General features: G+C 42.7%; 1 protein-coding gene across 3 annotated transcripts in view; it reads right to left on the minus strand.

Annotated features, from left to right (window-relative positions):
- Positions 1-19,958, minus strand: part of LOC141132947 (hepatitis A virus cellular receptor 2 homolog) — a 61,727-nt gene that overhangs the window by 14,849 nt on the left and 26,920 nt on the right. For 2 of the 3 annotated variants that reach the window (XM_073621969.1, XM_073621970.1), the window contains 2 exons: positions 7,198-7,533; positions 6,876-6,944 (listed from right to left, as the gene is read on the minus strand). In XM_073621969.1, the coding sequence (XP_073478070.1) occupies positions 6,876-6,944; positions 7,198-7,533 (405 nt within the window). Of the gene's footprint in view, positions 1-6,875; positions 6,945-7,197; positions 7,537-19,958 lie in introns of all 3 variants that reach the window. The other variant, XM_073621968.1, reaches the window with a different exon arrangement.

The following is a 19,958-nucleotide window of genomic DNA, read 5'->3' on the forward strand; positions in this document are numbered from 1 at the left end:
CTGGATTGTCACTTGCCACGTCACCTGCCACACATTACGGATTGTCTCATGCCATGTCACAGATTGTCACTTGCCACATGTTACGGATTGTCACTTGCTGTGTCACTTTCCTGCTGTGTCCCAGAGTCAGGCAGCAGATTATCAGTCAGGCAGCAGAGCGGCTGCCTGCACAGTGAGAGGGGAACTGCATTGCAGGGAAGCAGGGCGGGCGCCGGGCAGTGAGAGATGATGTCATCTCTCTGCTCCCCCGCCTGCCAGCTCCCTGATTGGCCAGCCCGCTCACCCACGAGCCACCCAGCTGACTCACCAACTGAGCCACCTGACAGCCCTCGGAGTCACCCGCGCTCTCACCCGCGGAGCCGCCCGCTCTCACCCGCAGAGCCGCCTGTCCTCACCGGGCCCCACATTTGGCTGTGGACCCCATAGTGCCTGGATGTGTCGCTATGGCGGTAGTTCCGCCACTGGTCTCAGCCAATCCCTAGGGGAGGGTGCACAGGTAGTGGCATAAATAGTCTGAAGACTAGAGCTGCCCTGTTCTTGTCTAGGAGGAGAAGTTCCCAGCCTAAAGGGTTACTGTCCTTCCAGGCAGCCCAGCTGAAGTTCTGCATGTGTTCATCAAGGTCTGGGGAGGGGGGCCAATTCTTGACAATCCTTGAGCTTGCTCAAGGAACTTTATTAGGAATCTTTTTTGTCTCTTTCACTGAGGATCTGTCTGTGGCGGCTGGGTGGCAGACAGCTCCAAGGACATTGTGAGTACAGATCTAAGTCCGGGATCCTAGTGATGGTCTGCTGCTGTTATCTTTTAGCACTGGTGTCAATGCCTCCTTGTATCAGGACATTTCCTATAGAGTCTTAGTGCTGTTCAATCCTCTGGCTGCTACTAGAAAGACTGTGCTAAGAATATAGCATATAGTAAAGAGTGTGCTCTTATCATTATACTGTGTTATTGCATACCTCCCAACAGTCCTGAATTGGGCAGAACTTTCCCGCATTGACACCTCCTGACAAACAATCCGCCAATCACCCTGCTGCCAGACCCCCATATATAATTTGAGACAACGAGCAGTCATTTGCGTAGTTTTGTTGCGTTTATTGCGGGATAACTTGGATGGGGTAAAGTAAGATATGGGATGCCCATAGCACTTAGTGTATTATCCTCACATAGATAAGGCATTGATTAGTAGCTTTAGCTTTGAAAATGATGCAACTCTAACATCCACAGTCTGTTTTCTCTGCATACTTCCTCTGCAGACTATTGCTCCTTCTCATCTTCTGCACCGACTCCTGCAGAATATCACTTCTCTTATACAAATTCTCCACTGCAAAAATGTTAGGTATTGCTACTTCACTTCCATTGAAACAAGAAGGGGTCACACATGGTGGTCTTGTCCCCGTCTTGTAGGCTTCTGGTCAAGGGTCTTTGGCCTACTTTCCTCCCTATTTCATGTCCCCTTCCACAAAGACCCCAAATTTGCATTACTCCATTGCCCACTCCCGGGCCTCTTCTCTCATCAACAGAAACTAGCTACATACTTATTTATCGCTGCCAAACGAACAATAGCGAGTGCTTGGAAAAAACCTTCTATCTCATTCGCAGAGGTGAAGAATACCTTGACGACCCTTATGATCCACGAGAAAATGTCCAGCATCCTCCGCGACTCCCATGCAAAATTTCTTAAGGTGTGGGCCCCGTGGTGGTCCTACACACTCCCTAATCTAAATCAGACTAGTCTAGGACTGTAAATTCAACTTGAACTAGCCTCCAGCCTGGGGGACCCCCTTTTCTCCCTCCCATTTCCTCTCTTTCTGGGCCTCTTGCCCGCCGCCCTGTTGTACACTAACCTCCCTCCTCTCCCCAAACCCCCCCCCCCCCCCCCGCTGTTGTGTATGTGTTTTTTTTTTTCTCGTGTTTGTTTGTCTCCCTCTTCCCTGTTCTGCGGACAACTCTGCTCCCCCTTGTCTGCCTGGGTCTCAAGGCTCGGGCATAGCGCACTGACCCCTGGCCTTGGCTGGCAGGTCAATGTCAGTTGATAATCTATACCCCATAATATATGTTTTATTATGCACTTTTATGTGAACCTTTTTCTTATGTTTTTTGTCCATATCCCCTGCACGGGAATTTGTTATCTGGTTTTCCCTTTTTCATATTTCAATAAAAACATTGTACCAGAAACAAGAAGGGGTCACTCTGAATAACTCCAACTTGCAGACCATAAGGGTGTTTCTTCAGCAAATCAATAAGCCAGAGACATACACAGCCTCTCCCCGATGGCTCAGTGAATTTGGCAGCCACACAGTATTTTGGAAGGTATTACCAGTGTGCTTCACCAGACGGTACCTCCCCCCGATGGCCCGACACATGGTAATAGGCGGACTACTGTTCCCAGCCAGTCCATAACTGTAAATGCTGCGTTCCCCGGCAACAGCATTCTGCACTACTCTCAACAACTCCTCCAGTTACTTCTTTCAGACTGACCTTCTCCAAAGGGCAAGTTCTGTGTCCCCGATCACAGAACGCTGATCTACTCTCCTCCGCTTTACTGCTACTTCTCCTTCACCGATCTTCTCCTGTGTACAAGTCCTGTGTTCCCCGGTCACAGCAGCTTGACACCAACTCCATGATGAAGATCTTTATCCAGGATTACTTCCTAGCAGCTCCTCCATCCCTCCTATGTGTCTATGTGTCACCTTATTTATAGCCTAAATCTATTAAACGTTTCCCTTATACCGGAAGTCCATCCACTGCCATATTGTTTTGGATATATAAATTGAAACCTAAACTGTATTGTTAATATTTTCATGTAGGTCTATTAATAATGAAAAAAAAAATTTTTTAAAGAGTTTTAAAATTCACTTGAGAACATCTAAGTATAAACAATGTTTATTTTATTGTTATTATATTTGATATTTTTTAAGTTGTAAAAGTTTTTCCAGCCGTTCATATGGGTGACCTGGGTGGGAAAAAAAGGGACTAAGTATACCTTCCACTAATGCATCTTTAATTTACCCTTAAGAATTGGGGACAGTACTAAACCAACAACTAAGTGGGGGACATACAATAACATATAGACAGGGTGTGGGCAAATAACCATAGTTAAAATGGCGGCGGATGGACTTCCGGTATAAGGGAATAGTTTAATAGATTTAGGGTATAAATAAGGTGACACATAAACTACAAGCAGCTTCCTGATGATGCAATCACTGTTGCGAAACGCGTAGAGGCTGCTGGTAAATCGTATCACATCACTACGCCATTTGCAGCCGGGCGAGAGCAAGGTTTGAACCGCAAGCCTGGTGAAAACGAGGCTTGCACCGTACGCCGGCTCTGAAAGGATACGGCAACATTCCTACACCCATTTAAACTGCTGGAAGAGCTTGGTGTCGGCTTACGGGCACCAAAGAAATGTGAGTGCATAGTCTCTTTTTTAAATTTACTTAAATAAACAGCATTGAGATACTGCACAATGATTGCTGTTTGTTTTTTTATGAGGATTTCTCTATGAGAATGGATACTTTATGCCCATAGTATATTGGGGTCAGCAAAGATAGACGTTGCAGGTGGAGTGGTTATCCCTTCTAAATGAACCAAAGGCACATTTATACCGATAACTGTGAGTGCCCAATCCATGTGGTGGTGTTGTTACTAAAGTGGTGAACTTGTCACTAGGAATCACGGATGATTAATTTAAAAGCACAAGCACAATATACTCACTAAGGACAGTTTCTAACGAAATCTGTGTATATATTGGCACATTACATATTGCACAATAATAATAATAATAATAATAATAATAATATAAGCTTGGCATTTTTGGATGTATACACTATGCTGGAATATAATTAAGGTTTGTTTAGTATCACGGATAAGATGAAAGAACGTTCGCATATCAATGCATAATACATATTTACATATACAAAAAAAAATTTTATATATATATATATATATATATATATATATATATGTTTTAAAAAGTGGTGTATCTGAGTGTAAGGTATTGGGGTAGCGCAACCAACATTATTTTTTATTTTCATTTTTTCCACTCACTGGTGGATTCTTTTGATTGTAGCAACCGAATTATAATTTTAAAATACAATAGAATTACTTTGCGCTGGTGACTCACACACACATATTTATATAGAAGGCCTGCCCCCTGCCAATACCAAAGGGTAAGAGCCGGTTCACACTAGAAGCGGCACGACTTGCAGGTCGCCTCACCGAGGCGACCTGCACACGACTGCCAGGGCGACTTGCAAGACGACTTCTGTATAGAAGTCTATGCAAGTCGCCCCCAAAGTAGTACAGGAACCTTTCTTCTAAGTCGGAGCGACTTGCGCCGCTCCGATTAGAACGGTTCCATTGTACAGAACGGGAGGCGACTTGTCAGGCGGCTAGGTCGCCTGACAAGTCGCCCCCGTGTGAACCGGCTCTTATTGGTCAGAGCTCCTCACATGAGCTGCCTGCAACTCAAACCTCAGGTCCAACCTCTCTTCCAGAACAATCTGCCTGAAAGCAGGGGAGGCGCCGCCGAGTTAGAGCACAGGTGGTCACACCCACCACTATACCAAACACTGCCAGTCCCAAATCAAAACAACCAGGCCCAGCCTACAGCACAGGCCTGGCTAAATTTGCCTACACTAATCTCTCAAACCAAAAAAATCCTATTCTAGCACCTACCTTCTAGTAGAGGGTGCTACACTTACAAGCAGTGTTAATTTAGTCAATGAACATACTTTTGTTGACGAAATTAACACTATTTTAGTTGACTAAAATACGACTAAAACTAAAACAATTCAGATGACTAAAATACAACTAAAACTAAAATTGCATTTTAGTCAAAAGATTATGACTGAAACTAAATGGAAATTTGATGTTAAAATTAACACTGGTTATATATTACAGCGGATACATCTGTGTCTGTAGTACATGTTCAAACCTTAATTTCATAAATAATAGCATGTTATTAGATTTTTTACTCCAATGCCGCGTACATGCGGTCGGATTTTCCGCCAGGAAATGTTGGATGTGAGCTTGTTGTCGGAAAGTTCAACTGTGTGTATGCTCCATCAAAAATTTGCTGTTGGACTTTCCGCCAACAAATGTTGGCTAGCAGGTTCTCATATTTTCCGCCAACAAAACTTTGTTGTTGGAAAGTCCAATCGTGTGTAACAAGTCCGTGCACAAAAGTCCAGGCATGCTCAGAAGCAGATGTCTTCGGTCTTGTAAACTAGCATTCGTAATAGAGAATTAACATTCGTGACGTGGCAAATTAGGAAATCTAGAAATGTAGCGCACATTCTCTTCTTCTTTAATGGGATAATAATGAAGCTGCTTTGCTGGTGATACTGATGAGTTATTGCAAACAAATTTTCAAAGGCTTTTTTTTCAAGTGATATCAAGAATAATAATAATAGCGCAAAATAAAAAAATGCAAAAAGAAAAGCGCAAATCAACACTCACCAAGCTTCTACTAACACGAAATTAGCAGAAGGAGCCCAAAGGGTGGCGCTAAAGAGCTGAAAAACCATGTAGTAGGTCTAGTATGTCACTACGTTCGTAATTGTTGGCCAACATTTGTGTGACCGTGTGTATGCATGTTGGCAAGTTGGAGCCAACAACCTTCCAACAAAAATCCCCGGTTTTGTTGGCGGAAAGTCCGATCGTGTGTACACAGCACAAGAGTATATAATGAGTTTGAAAATTTTAGAGAAATGCTTAAATAATGCGTTACAATTTAACTAAACCCATTAGATTTTAGTCTACTAAAATTATTTTCTTAGACTTAACTGTGCTGGGAGATTTTAGGTGACTACAATACGACTAAAACTAAAACAATTCAGATGGCTAAAATACAACTAAAACGTGATATTTTAGTCATTAGACTATGACTAAAACTGAATTGAAATTTTACGTCAAAAATAAAGCATGGTACACACGGTACGATTGTTGGCAGGGGATTGTCTGTTGACAGACTGTTGTCCTAAAATCTTACCGTTAGTACGCTCCTTTTGTCAATTGTGGTCCAATTTTCGGCCAACAAATGTTGAATGACAGGCTAGTAAATTTTTGGCGAACAACGGCTTGACGTCAGATTTTCATATGGTCAGTACACAAATCCGTCACACAAAAGTCGAAAGTACAAACACTCATGCTGGGAATCAATGCTCACCAAACATGAAATTAGCAGAAGGGGCCCAAAGGGTGGAGCTCAAGAGCTGAAATTCCTTGTAGTACATCACTATGTTTGTGTTTGTGGCACGACAATTGTGTACCGTTAGTATGAAGAAAAAAAATCCTGGCACATGCCCTTTTGAAAAAAATCAGACGCTCGGTTGGCCAACAATCGTGCCCAGTCATTGCTCAGAAAATTCAAGAAAACGAGTGGAAATGTAAGTTACCACTATGCTCAGGTGTGAATTCAGCCTGAGGCCTGGTTCACACCTATGCGTTTTTTAGTGCATTTTGCAGACACACACTACAGTCCATTTAACATGGTTTCCTATGGGACACTTTCACATCTATGCGTTTTTCAGCTACTGTCTTTTTGGAAAGAGTCAGGGACTTTTTTTAAATGCAACATGGTGCGTTTTTGGTTCAATAGACTTCAATGAATATTCTGTGGAAACACACGTAGTTGCAGTTTTGATGTGTTTTGCATTTTTCTTTATCTGCTTAACAACTAATACATCTCCCCTTAAAAAAGAAAAAAAGCATTAAAATGCATGAAAAATTCACCAAAATTGAGTGTACAAAAATTCAAAACACATCACAAAAAGCACTACAGAAATGGATGAAAAGCAAACCGCATAGGTGTGAACCAAGGTGTCAGCGGTATTGGAGCTTCCCAAGTGGATGATATTAGGCCAAACCACATTACCTGTACTGGACAATTCTTCCATTCTTGTAGTGACTTGTTCTGTAACACTTATGGGGTCTTCACGACTTTCTTAAAAAAAAAAATTAAAAAATAATAAATGTGTTAGCATTTCATATATAGGAAAAGGCTGGACCCACACATTGGTATTTTTTTTACAGTGGAAAGTCACTCTGACTACTACGCCCTCTGTCAGGACAAAGGAGTGCAAATATATACTTTATTCCTGATGTCTGTTTTATTAATAATCCAGTGATATACTGTAATCTTTACATTATAGAGGTTTTAAAATCATTTGGAATGAGAACTTAAATGTGACACTTACTGTATATCTGCACATCAATGTTTCCTGACAAGTCATTGAACCATCCAGTTATCTTCACCCGACAGCAGTACATTCCTTCATCTTCCTCGGTCACATTAGTGATGGTCAGTGACACGTTCCCCTGTGTTATGTCCCCTGGTAAGGAATATTTGTCAGATTTTCTCAGGGTCACTTTGCTGCCATCAGTCGTGATGATAACATTATTACAGGAAAATAATGAGCATTTCCCTCGTCCCCAGCACATGTTGTGTAGGTCTTTATGAACAGTATAATGACAGGGCAGGGTTATTGTATCACCTACTGATCCTCTCACATGTTCCGCTCTTCCTGACCAAACTGCTGAGAAAAAAAGAGATATCAGTGTTTGATTACAGATGAGCAGGGGGTCCTGTTTATAAGCTGCATCAGTTTAAAACAACAACAACAAAAAATACAAAAACAAATTTAATATATTGCAGCCTGCCAAGGGCAGACACATTCCAACCTGTGTGATGACCATACCTCCTTCCATAGATACAGTGAAGTAAAAAGTTCAGGGACAGGAAGCATGTTACTGGAAGGATCACCAGGTGAAAATAAATGGAAAAAAAAAGAAAACGAATGCAGTCATCTCATCTAAGGACTGGTAAGCTGCAATATATTATATGTTTGACTTTGGGTTTACATACTATTTAACATAATTGAATACTATATTTTATGTGATGGTTTACAATAGGTATTCTATGGTGCTGTCATGCTAAAATAACAGCAGCATTGTAAACGAAGAAGAGAAATTGAGAGCTGAAACCATACTCAAAATAAAAAAAGTACCTTTATTGACAAAATCCCTAAAAAAAGGTCACCTCCCCTCTCCTTACTCAACCTATTAATTGTTATAAATAATCTTCTGGGAAATATGATTCCATCTATATGCATATGGCCATGCAGACAAATATAAAGGTTACCCATAGTAACTCAAAATCACAATGTAAGCATGTCCTAACCACAGCACATATTTTATAGAACCAAGTATGCACAACAACTTCCAATAAAGCATGCTTGTGAACTCATGCACACAATACACTAGTCCTAACCTTGAATACACACACTCTGTAAACAAAATGTAAATTAAAATGTATTAAACATGGACGGTGTCAGAAGGGCAGAGGAAGGTGTCAGTAGAGCAGTGGATGTGTCAGTAAGGGAAAGGTTGATGTCTGTAGGACAGTGGATGGTGTCAGTAGGGCAGTGTACTTTGTCAAAAGGGCAGAGGAAGGTGTCAGTAGAACAGTGGATAATGTCAGTAGGGCAGAGATTGATGTCAGTAGTTTTTTATTTTATTTTTTTATTATTTTTTTATAATATTTTTTATTTATTTTTTTGCTATTTTTTAGGAGCCCTGTTGGGAGCCTTTAATTAAATATTAGGGGTCTAAACAGAGAAAGGGACTGAGAACAAAGATTCCTCAGTCCCTTTCTCTGTAGCCTCAGCTTCACTGGACAGTGATTGATTAAAAAGTGCTCTGTGCTGAGCGGCTTCCTGTTCATTTTGACAAACATAGTTTACTATGCTTCAGTTATGAATGAATACAGTGAGTGATCAGTACCAATCGCTCACTGTGTTCATTCAGAAAAGGAAGGGGATGGTAAAAGCCACTTCCCTGCTCTCCATCCTCAAACGATCCCCTGCAGCAGAAAGAGGCACGGGGACAGGAAGGGTGGCAGGAGCAGCATATATTGGTACAGATCCCCTGTATTTTCCTCCTGTGGCAACAGAATGCCGACAGGAGGATGAGGAGGAGAAGCCTTCTTTTAAGTCAGTGCAGGAGGAAAATACAGATTAGTTCCAGTAAATGCCACCCCCACCATCCCTTCTGTCCAGTTTTTTTAAAAAAAAGCACACACATGCATAATAAAACATTCTCCAACAGTGCTTTTACCTCTTTCACATCAAAATACAATTAGCAATACCCCTAAAGAGTATGCAAACGCAACATTTCATATTCCTCATATGTGCCTGCTGTACCATGTACTTGTATGAAAACATTTGCTGTTCTATTTGTGTGCCATTCCTAGTGTTCCTGCCAGCCCCTCTGCTTTCCTATTAAAAGCTGACTACACTAGGCATGAGAGCACTATGTGGTCAGTTCTCTAGCTGTGCTGGGAACTCAGGCTGCCCTCCTGCAATGATCAGACTTGCCCTAACACGCCCACCCTCCCAAAAAAACAATCACTAGGAAGACCAGTGTGCTGCTGTTTCTCCTCCCCCAGATCTCTGTCCTCAGCTGCATATAGAGCTAAGAGGGCATGTGATGACTTATTAAACAGGGAAAAAAGGTATTTATAATGTTTTCTTATATGTATACACAAATGTTTTGCCTTTCATTTCAGTTTTAAACTGAACGGATTGTTTTACGAGGCAAGGGTTTACATATACTTTAATCCAGGGGTAGGCAACCTCGGCCCTCCAGCTGCGTTGAAACTACAAGTCCCATGAGACATTGCAAGACCCTGACAGTCACAGGCATGACTCCTAGAGGCAGAGGCATGATGGGATTTGTAGTTTCACCACAAGTGGAAACTAAACAGCACCCCTGCCCCAAAAAAAATTGTGAGGGAAGAACAATTATAAACTTATTCATGTCCTACACCATCATTTTCCTATAACTAATTACCTACATACATTTCAAGAATAATACAAATAAAATACATTCATGCAATTTCACCAAAAATAATTAATCGTAATCAAAATATACAGTACTTTGCTAAAGTTTTAGGCAGGTATGAAGAAAAGTTGTAAAGTTAGAATGCTTTCAAAAATATACTGTATACTTTAATTATTTTTATCAATTTACAAAATGCAAAGGGAGCGAACAGAAGAAAAATCTAAACCAAATCAATATTTGGTATGACTACCCTTTGATTTCAAACCAGCATTAGTTCTTCTAGGTACACCGAGTGTTTGTGCACACAGGTTTTTAAGGAACTCGGCAATACAGACAGATACTTATCCATCAGGCTATACAATCAGGGAAGCATGTGATTGGCCCCAAATTTATGGGACAATGACCCCAAACATACAGCCAATGTCATTAATAAGCAGGGCCCTCTGATTCCCCTGTATTGAATTGTATTGTAACTGTACTGTCTGCCCTCATGTTGTAAAGCACTGCGCAAACTGTTGGTGCTATATATAGTTGTTACATAGTTGGTGAGGTTGAAAAAAGACACAAGTCCATCAAGTCCAACCTGTGTGTGTTTTTATGTTAATAGTACAGTGTATACCCCTGTATGTTCTGGTGAATTAGGTGCCCATCTAATAGTTTTTTTAAATTATCGATGCTCCCCACTGAAACCACTGCTTGTGGAAGAGAATTCCACATCCTTACCACTCTAATGCCCCGTACACACGGTCGGACTTTGTTCGGACATTCCGACAACAAAATCCTCGGATCTTTTCCGATGGATGTTGGCTCAAACTTGTTTTGCCTACACACGGTCGCACAAAGTTGTCGGAATTTCCGATCGACAACCACGCGGTCACGTACACCACGTACGACGAGACTAGAAAAGGCCGGTTCAGAACCAAGCGCGGCACCCTTTGGGCTACTTTTGCTAATCTCGTGTTAGTAAAAGTTTGGTGAGAGACGATTCGCGCTTTTTCAGACTCGTGGCTTTCAGATCGTTTTCTGCCGTTCAGTTTGTGCTTGTGGGTTTGTATCTGCTCTTCAGTGCATGCAGTCAGTTCGTATCGGAGTTTTCTGTGCGATCTTGTCCGCTCGTTGCTGTTTTTCAGGTCGCTCTTCACAGGCCTTGCTGTTCTTCAGTGCGTTCTGTTACTTCGTTCTGAGCAGCCGACCGTTTTCTAGCCATGTTTCGTATGCGTACTTCTCGTAGAGTTCGTGCTGTGCGGGGGCTTGGTGTTGGGGTCCTGACCTTGACACAAGTCCAGTCCATGAACAGGGTGGGGAGGAGTTCATGGACCAAGAATTGGTTGCTTCAGCGTGACCAGTTCTGTCATATGCCTTTGCTCCGTGAGATCCGTGAGAATAATCCTGATGATTTCAGGAACTTTCTCCGGATGACGGACCCCGTATTTCACCGTTTGTTGGCTTCGCTGACCCCCTATATCAGCAGGCAGGATACCTGCATGAGGCAAGTCATCACTCCGGAGCAGAGGTTAGTCGCTACCCTGCGGTATTTGGCCACAGGGAGAAGCCTGCAGGACCTCAAGTTCTCGACAGGCATCTCCCCCCAGGCTCTTCTTTGTGGACATTTACTGCTTGTGTTTGTTTGAGCTGACCCTGACAGAAATGTGTGGAGTGCAGAAAATGTCGTGATTGTGTAACCTTATACAAAGCACTGTTGGCTGTTATTTACTAAATGCAAAGACACTTTTCACTACAAGTGCACTTGCAACTGCACTGAAACTGCACTTGTAGTGCAAAGTGGATTTCCCCTTAGGAAATTACCCCCATTTTCTCATAAAACAACAATTACATCACCCCAAAAGTGTTGTAGCGTTGAGACAATAATCCACACATTCTTGATGAGCAATCTTTTTAATACCTGCACAATCACATGTGCATTTACCAAAGGTTTTTCTGACAAACCAACATGTTTATTGTATAACAATTTTTGTGGTGTCATTATCCAAAATCAAAATGTGCATTTTATAGAAAACAGGCCTGTGTAAAACCCACAAGAAAGACACAAATCTTGATCTTACAAAGTTCACATTTGGTAGAACTGGAAGGCAATATCAGACATGAGTATTTAGGAACTGTGTTTGATATTGCGTTCAGATGGGGGGAAATCACCCCTGGAAAAGCCAAATTTGGAAGATGCACACAAATTTCACAATGTCAACATGTGCTATCTGCCATCAGGGGGGATCAAGGGACGTGTTTTGGGGGAGAAAGCCCTTCCTCACCGCTACTTTATAATTGAGGAAGGGATTGCACCCCCAAAACGCGTCCATTGATCTCCCGTGATGGCAGATAGCACATGTTGGCACACTGTGTGCATCCTCCAAATTTGGCTTTGTGAAAAATCACAAAAACATTTCGCACATTGTAGCAGACAAAAGAAGAAAGTGATTTGGAGGGGCTTTAAACTCGCCCCAAAACATCAATGATGTTTTTATATTTTGGAATAACATCATTGATGTTTTTCTTGATGATTTCCAATTGTAAATTACACCCCATGATCTCCCCGATCAGGATCTGGGCACTTTCTGATGTGAAAGGATCTTCATCCACAACCTCACGATCACCTAAAAAGAGAGGAAACCCAAAATAAATTAGGTCTAAAAAAAATGCCGCCATCCATCTCTTATCTGAGCCTGTGGTTGCAGACACTCACCTGTTGTGGTGACTAGTTCCACCACGTCTTCTTCCTCCTGCTCATCTTGTGTTGGGGGGATTTCCCCTTCTTCCAGAGGGGGGGGGTCTCTGGTCTCCTCAGATGAGGGGTGTCCTCCGAGTCTTTTCTCCCCTATGTAAAACAAAAATGGTATAATTAGCACACAGATATTTGATGGCAGAACTCTAAAGATGAAACATTGCTTGGAAGTGGGGTACAATTGTCTATTTTAGCAGAGTTCCAACATGTAGCTTTTTTAGTGCCCTTTGTCAAGCTGCAATACTTTACCTGTTTAGTACAAGCTTCACAGATGGAGACCCCCCTATAGTATACACTGGAGCACCTGTGTGGCCCCCTAATAAAAATGGTGTTCTTGTGTCCCACACTAGTGCTCCAGTGTTCAGATGTGAAAACAGCTGCTCAGTGTTCTCTCCTTACACACAATCTAGTTTGCATTTCATTCTAGTAACAAAGCCATCTACACAACCCAATTCTTTGAAGACAAGTATAGGGCCTCAAAATGGTGGCCAAATGCATATGGGCTAAACAATGGTATTTTATAGTCCGAAAAAAAAATGTGTGATCCGAACGAATAATGTGCCCATGAACATGAAAGTTGCCATTTTAAACTGTACAACAGTTCCTAAAAGCACATGGAGCAGCACGAACGTAATAAACACAAGAACAATAGGAACACAGCACAACTACTTACTTTTTTGCAGCACTCTCCGGATCTTTCTGTACTGCTCATGTTCTCGTAATTTCAGGTCCGACCACCGCTTCCTGAGCTGATCTTTCGATCGTCGTACCCCGAATTTCCGGTGCAGACTCCTGACCACTTTCGCCATGATCTTGGCCTTTCGGACATTGGGGTTGGGGTAAGGCCCATACTTTCCATCATAGTCGGCCTTCTTCAGGATGTCCACCATCTCCAACATCTCCCCAAAGGACATATTTGAGTCCTTTAATCTCTTTCTGGATCGGGACGTTTCAGGCTCCGGCCTTTCCTCCCCCTCCTCCTCGTTGCTGTACTTAGCACGATCCTGCTGTCTATCCGCCATGTGCTCTTCCTCCACTGCGCCGAACGAAAAGGGGCGGGGAATAGAATAGAAAGAACGTCAGGGGCGGGCGGAGTTATACGCATGCGCAGTGTGTATAAATCGTAACGCGCGCGTCTTACGTACAATCTGTGAGCGGAGGAAGGAGCATCGGAGACGCCGATCGTGCTAACGAAGGTAGGATCTAAACTTGGGCCTATACTGCTTCGAAATTGAAGCCTATATTGTAACAAGATTAGGGGAGTTTGGCCTGACATTAGGGTTTGTCTTGTGTTGTGTCTTGCAGAGAAAATGGATGGGTTCAACGACCACAATTTCCTGCCCCTGTTTATTGACAAGTACAGAGAGCTGCCCTGTCTGTGGCAGGTCAGACACCCCCACTATAACCACAAACAGAAGAGGCAGACAGCGCTGGAGAAACTGCTGGAGTTGGTGAATCCGGTGGTCCCCACAGCAACCATCCCCTATTTGAAAGCTAAAATTGGTGGCCTGAGGAGCACTTATCTTAGGGAGCGCAAGAAGGTCACAGATTCCCAGAGATCCGAAGCTGCAGCAGATGACGTTTATGTCCCCAGGCTGTGGTACTACGTGAGACTGCGATTTCTGTCAGACCACACTGAAGTCAGGGAATCCCTCTCTACTCTTCCTTCCACGCTTCCTTCCATACCAGCTGAGGCTTCCGATGTCCAACCTGGGCCTTCCAGCCAGGAAGAAGTGGAGGAGCCCAGCTTGAGTCAGGTATAGCATTCTTCTACAGATTTCTGGTCAATAAATAAATGATGTTTACTAGATGTTATTATTGATCACTAATTGCTGATTGAAAAAAGTGTTTTACATATCAATAGACAGTAGTGGGCACCCAAAATTGGGACAAGAATGCAAAATGCTGGGCTCAGAAGGATAGTCTGTTATATTTGTTAACATTGAATTTGCAGCAGTCAGGAGGTGAAAATTGTGTGTGATTGATGAAAACAATACTAAAACTATGTCCCTTTTTCATACACAGGAAGACCTCAGCCAGGAGGAGGCTGTGGAATGTGGCAGTCAGGAGGAGGCGGGGATTATTAGTGTCAGCCAGGAGGAGGCGGGGATTAGTGGCAGCCAGGAGGAGGCGGGCCTAAGTGTCAGCCAAGAGAAGCCAGGGACCAGTCGCAGCCTGACTGAGTCTCAGGTCCCTCCCCTCCGCCTGCCATATAAAAGGGCCAGGAAGGCCACTCCCAGTCCTGTGCAGGATTCAGCGTACAGGCTGATCCAGGAGGCTTCGGCGTCCCTCAGAGCCTTCCCCAGTCCTGAAGAGGCCTTTGCCTGCATGGCTGCCACCAAATTGCAGGGCATGCAGGAGGGCCAACGCAAGATTTCTGAGGACCTGATTTATAAAGTCCTACGTAAGGGGGAGAGTGGGGAACTGACACACAAGACGGATGTCATGGAGAGGGACGATCCTCCTCCTCCTCCTCCTGCTGCCACAACTCCACCACCACAGCCAAAGGCTGGAAGGAAGCGTGGAAGGAAGACCAAAGAGTGATGACCCTGGGTTCAGTCTGGTCTGACAGAAGATGCAGTCTCTTGTATGACCACAGCCTGGGGACACAGATGTCATCTGCTGCTTTCCAGATCTCTGGGACTTCTGGACCAGACTGCACTCCCTTAGATATGGACTCCTCAGGCCACCAATTTTGCTTTTAAATAATTGATGTCTGCCCTTGGAGTCCAAGGCTTCGCCCACTTCTGCAGTTTCTCCAGTGTTGCCTCCCTCTTTGTTTATAGTTGTGACCCCTTAATAAAATATTTTTCGGTAAATTCTACTCTCCTGTGTGTGTTTTCATCCAAAAAGGACAGTTTGTTGGTGACGATTCAGGTACATTTCTAAAGTACAATGTGAAATTAACAAGGGACAACAACACCAAACAATCTCCTACAGATTAAATAGAACAACATATCAATGGTGTTGTGGGAACTTGTCACAAAAAACACACAAACATTTTCGGGAGTACAAATCAAAATCACCAAAAAAATAAAAATAAAAAGAGAAACACAAAAAAAGATTCTACATTAAAGTAAAAAAACAAAAAAAAAAAAAATATGTTGTCAGATGTGAGAAATCAAAATATATTGAGGGAATCCCGATAAATAGTAACGAAAAAACTTTGTGAGAAGTGTGTGTGAATATGAGCATCAAAACGACTTAATTCTTGTCACATTATAAAGAAGAACAGAGTGCGCTGTATTAAACCATTTTGAACATTGCAGCGTGACGAAAGTGCTTTATCCATTACGAACGCTAAGTTTACCAGAACGAGCTGTCCCGTGTCGGAATTTCTTCTGAGCATGCGTGGCACTTTGTGCGTCGGAACAGGCCACACACGGTCGGAATTGACGCGATCGGATTTTGTTGTCAGAAAATTTTATCTCCTGCTGTCCAACTTTGTGTGTCGGAAAATCCGATGGAAAATGTCCGATGGCGCCCACACACGGTCGGAATTTCCGACAACACGCTCCGATCAGACATTGTCCATCGGAAAATCCGACCGTGTGTACGGGGCATTACAGTAAAGAACCATCTACGCAGTTTAAGGTTAAACCGCTTCTCTTCTAATTTTAGTGAATGGCCTTGTGTCTTATTAAATTCCCTTGCATGGAAAGGTTTTCTCCCTATTGTGGGGTCACCAGTACAGTATTTGTACATTGAAATCATATCCCCTCTCAAGCGTCTCTTTTCCAGAGAGAAGAAGTTCAATGCTTGCAGTCTTTCCCCATAGCTGAGATCCTCTAGTCCCTTTATTAGCTTTGTTGCTCTTCTCTGGACCCTCTCCAGTTCCAGCACATCCCTCCTGAGGACTGGTGCCCAGTACTGGACGGCATACTCCAAGTGCGGCCGGACCAGAGTCTTGAAGAGTGGGAGAATTATTGTTTTACCTCTGGAGTTAATCCCCTTTTTAATGCATGCCAATATTCTGTTGGCCTTGCTTGCAGCAGCCTGGCTGAGCCTGTCATCTACTAGGACCCACAGGTCCTTTTCCATCCTAGATTCCCCTAGAGCAGGGATATGCAATTAGCGGACCTCCAGCTGTTGCAAAACTACAAGTCCCATCATGCCTCTGCCTCTTGGTGTCATGCTTGTGGCTGTCAGAGTCTTGCTATGCCTCATGGGATTTGTAGTTCTGCAACAGCTGGAGGTCCGCTAATTGCATATCCCTGCCCTAGAGGTTCTCCCACTAGCGAGTAAATTGCATTCATATTTTTGGCACCCAAATGCATTATTTTACATTTTTCAAGAATAAACCTCATTTGCCATGTAGTTGGCCACCCCATTAATTTGTTTATATCTTCTTGCAAGGTTTCCACATCCTGTGTAGAAGTTATTGCTCTGCTTAGCTTAGTATCGTCCACAAATACTGAGATTGAGCTGTTTATCCCATACTCCAGATCATTTATGAATAAATTAAATAGCATTGACCCCAGGACAGAACCCTGGGGACCCCGCTTTCTACACCGGACCATTCCGAGTACTCCCCATTTATCACCACCCTCTGGACTCGCCCCCTGTAGCCAGTTTTCATTCCATGTATTCACCCATTGGTCTATGCTGACAGACCTTTGTGCAGTAAACTTTATGGGGAACTGTATCGAATGCAGATTCACCACATCTACAGGCCTTCCTTTATCTAGATGGCAGCTCACCTCCTCATAGAAGGTTAATAGATTAGTCTGGCAAGAACGATTCTTCATGAATCCATGCATATTACTGCTAATAATACTGTTTTCATTACTAAAATCTTGTATCAACATCCCCTCCATGAGCTTACAATCTATTGATGTTAGGCTAACTGGCCTGTAGTTCCCAGGGATATATCTTGGCCCTTTTTTAAATATTGGTGCTACATTGGCTTTTCTCCAATCAGCTGGTACCATTCCAGTCAGTATACTGTTCATAAAAATAAGGAACAATGGTCTGGCTATCACCTGACTGAGTTCCTGGTGACTTATTAATGTAACGTTTTTCAAGTCTACTTATAATTTTATCCTGTTATTCATGAAAGTGCTTCTTTTGATGTGTTCTGAAGATAAACACTGCAGACTTGGTTACGGAATCCGCCCGTTTTCTTTGTGAAGACTAAGGAGAATAAATTCAGAACCTACGTCATTTCTCCATCTTTTGTAACCAGATTGCCTTCATCATCCTTTATGGGGCCCATATGTTCTGACCTCCCTTTCTAAATATTTATGTACTTAAGGAAATTCTTGGTTTTTTTTTTTTTTTTACTCTCCTCCGCTATGTGCCTTTCGTGATCTATCTTCGCCACCTTGGTTGCACCCTTACATTTCTTGTTGCATTCTTTGTAAAGTTGGAATGCTGACAATGACCCATCAGCCTTGTATTTTTTGAAGGCCTTCTCCTTTGCTTTTATATGCTTTTTTATGTTGGAGTTAAGCCACCCAGGACTTTTGTTAGCTCTTTTAAATTTATTTCCCCTTGGGAAGCACTGGCCAATACCTTTCTTTAATATGCTCTTAACGCACTCCCATTTTTATTCCATGTTCTTTGTACCCGGGATTTTATCCTATTTAATATCTTCTAGAAAAGAGCGCAGCTTAGGGAAGTTGGTGCTTTTGAAATTCAGTTTCTTTGTATTACCCTTGTGTTTCCTATTTGTGTGATTTATGCTGAAACTAATAGACCTGTGGTCGCAGTTTCCTGAATTGCCCCATATTTCCAAATCCGCAATCAGGTCTGTATTGTTAGCAATCAGTAGGTCTAGTATCGCATTGTTTCTTGTTGGTGCATTCACTATCTGACCCATGAAATTGTCCTACAAGACATTTAGGAAATGGCGAGCCTTGGTTGAATGTGTGGTTCTTTCCGTCCAGTCTATGTCTGGATAATTAATATCCCTCATTATAATGACACCATCCTTGCCGCCATTCCAAACTGTGATAGGAGGTCCGCCTCTCCCTCCTCCCTATTATAAACCCTGAATAATAATAACTAACTTAAGTATAAAGAAGAACAAGGAGTCCTGGAAGTGATGGTTTGGCCCCCACAGAGTCCTGATCTCAACATCATTGAGTCTGCTTGGGATCACGCGAAGAGACAAAAAATTTGAGGCAGCCTACATTCACAGAAGATCTGTGGTTAGTTCTCCAAGATGTTTGGAACAACCTGCCTGCCAAGTTCCTTCAAATACTGTGTGCAAGTGTACCTAGAAGAATTGACACCATTTTGAAGGCAAAGAGTGGTCACAGCAAATATTGGTTTGATTTGGATTCTCTTCTGTTCATTAACTTACCATTTTGTTAATTGATAAAAATAAACTATTAACACTTGTATTTCTGAAAGCATTCTTAATTTATAGCATTTTTTTCACACCTGCCTAAAACATTTTCACAGAACTGTACACTCACCGGCCACTTTATTAGGTATGTATAAAATCGGATCAATCAGCACAAACAAATCCTAACAACAGCAGCTGAACACTGAGGGTCAAATTATCAGATCCCGAAAAGCAGTATAAAATAGAAAAGCAGTGCAGCGCAAAAACACACAATCACATAATAAATGTTAAATGATAAAAGATGATGTTCTCAGTAAAAATGAATGAAAACAGTCAAACTCCACCAAGTGTCCAAATAGGTGCTTCTATAGATGCAATACAGGGTGATAATGTGCCAACCTTCACCAACGACACTCCTAGCAGCTCACCTCAAAGAATGGACCTCTGAGTAAATCAGACAGGTCAAACGGGCAGTTTCCTTACAAGGGAGAGACAGCTGGGTCACCAGTTATGCTGGATACTGATGGTTGCAGGATCCCCTGTGCTCTGACCATAGGCTCCAGTTTGTACATGTAATATAGGTAACACAATATAGTGTTCTCCATATGATAAAAAGAGATTTATTTAAAAAGTGAAGATCACACTTACAAATAAGACACTGTTCCTCAGTGCACGGTGGAAAGGCAAACAGTAAAACGAATCCTTGAGAATCAACGATGTGACGCGGGTGACGTCCCGCTAGTCACATGGTTCCGTACGCCTTACATCCCAGGGGACGGAACTTCATCAGCGGTGACAGAATGACGTGACACACTCGCTTTAAATATCAAGAGCCGACACCTGAGGCCGCTTAGAGTATTGCACGTGATATATTACCATGGCAACACTAGCAACTCCCAGAATGAAACAGGAAGTGACCTAGCACTCAGATTTACATAAACAATAAAAACGCTAGTGGCTGACACCTAAGGACATAGAAAATACTGCAAACCAGTAGATTAACCCAGTTGCCCTGCTGTCTCACTGGTAAACCAAGAAGTGTCCCAACACTGATGCCTCGTACACACGATCGGACTTTCCAACAACAA

Source organism: Aquarana catesbeiana, linkage group LG03 (genome assembly GCF_042186555.1).
Source record: "Aquarana catesbeiana isolate 2022-GZ linkage group LG03, ASM4218655v1, whole genome shotgun sequence".
Classification (NCBI taxonomy): domain Eukaryota; kingdom Metazoa; phylum Chordata; class Amphibia; order Anura; family Ranidae; genus Aquarana; species Aquarana catesbeiana.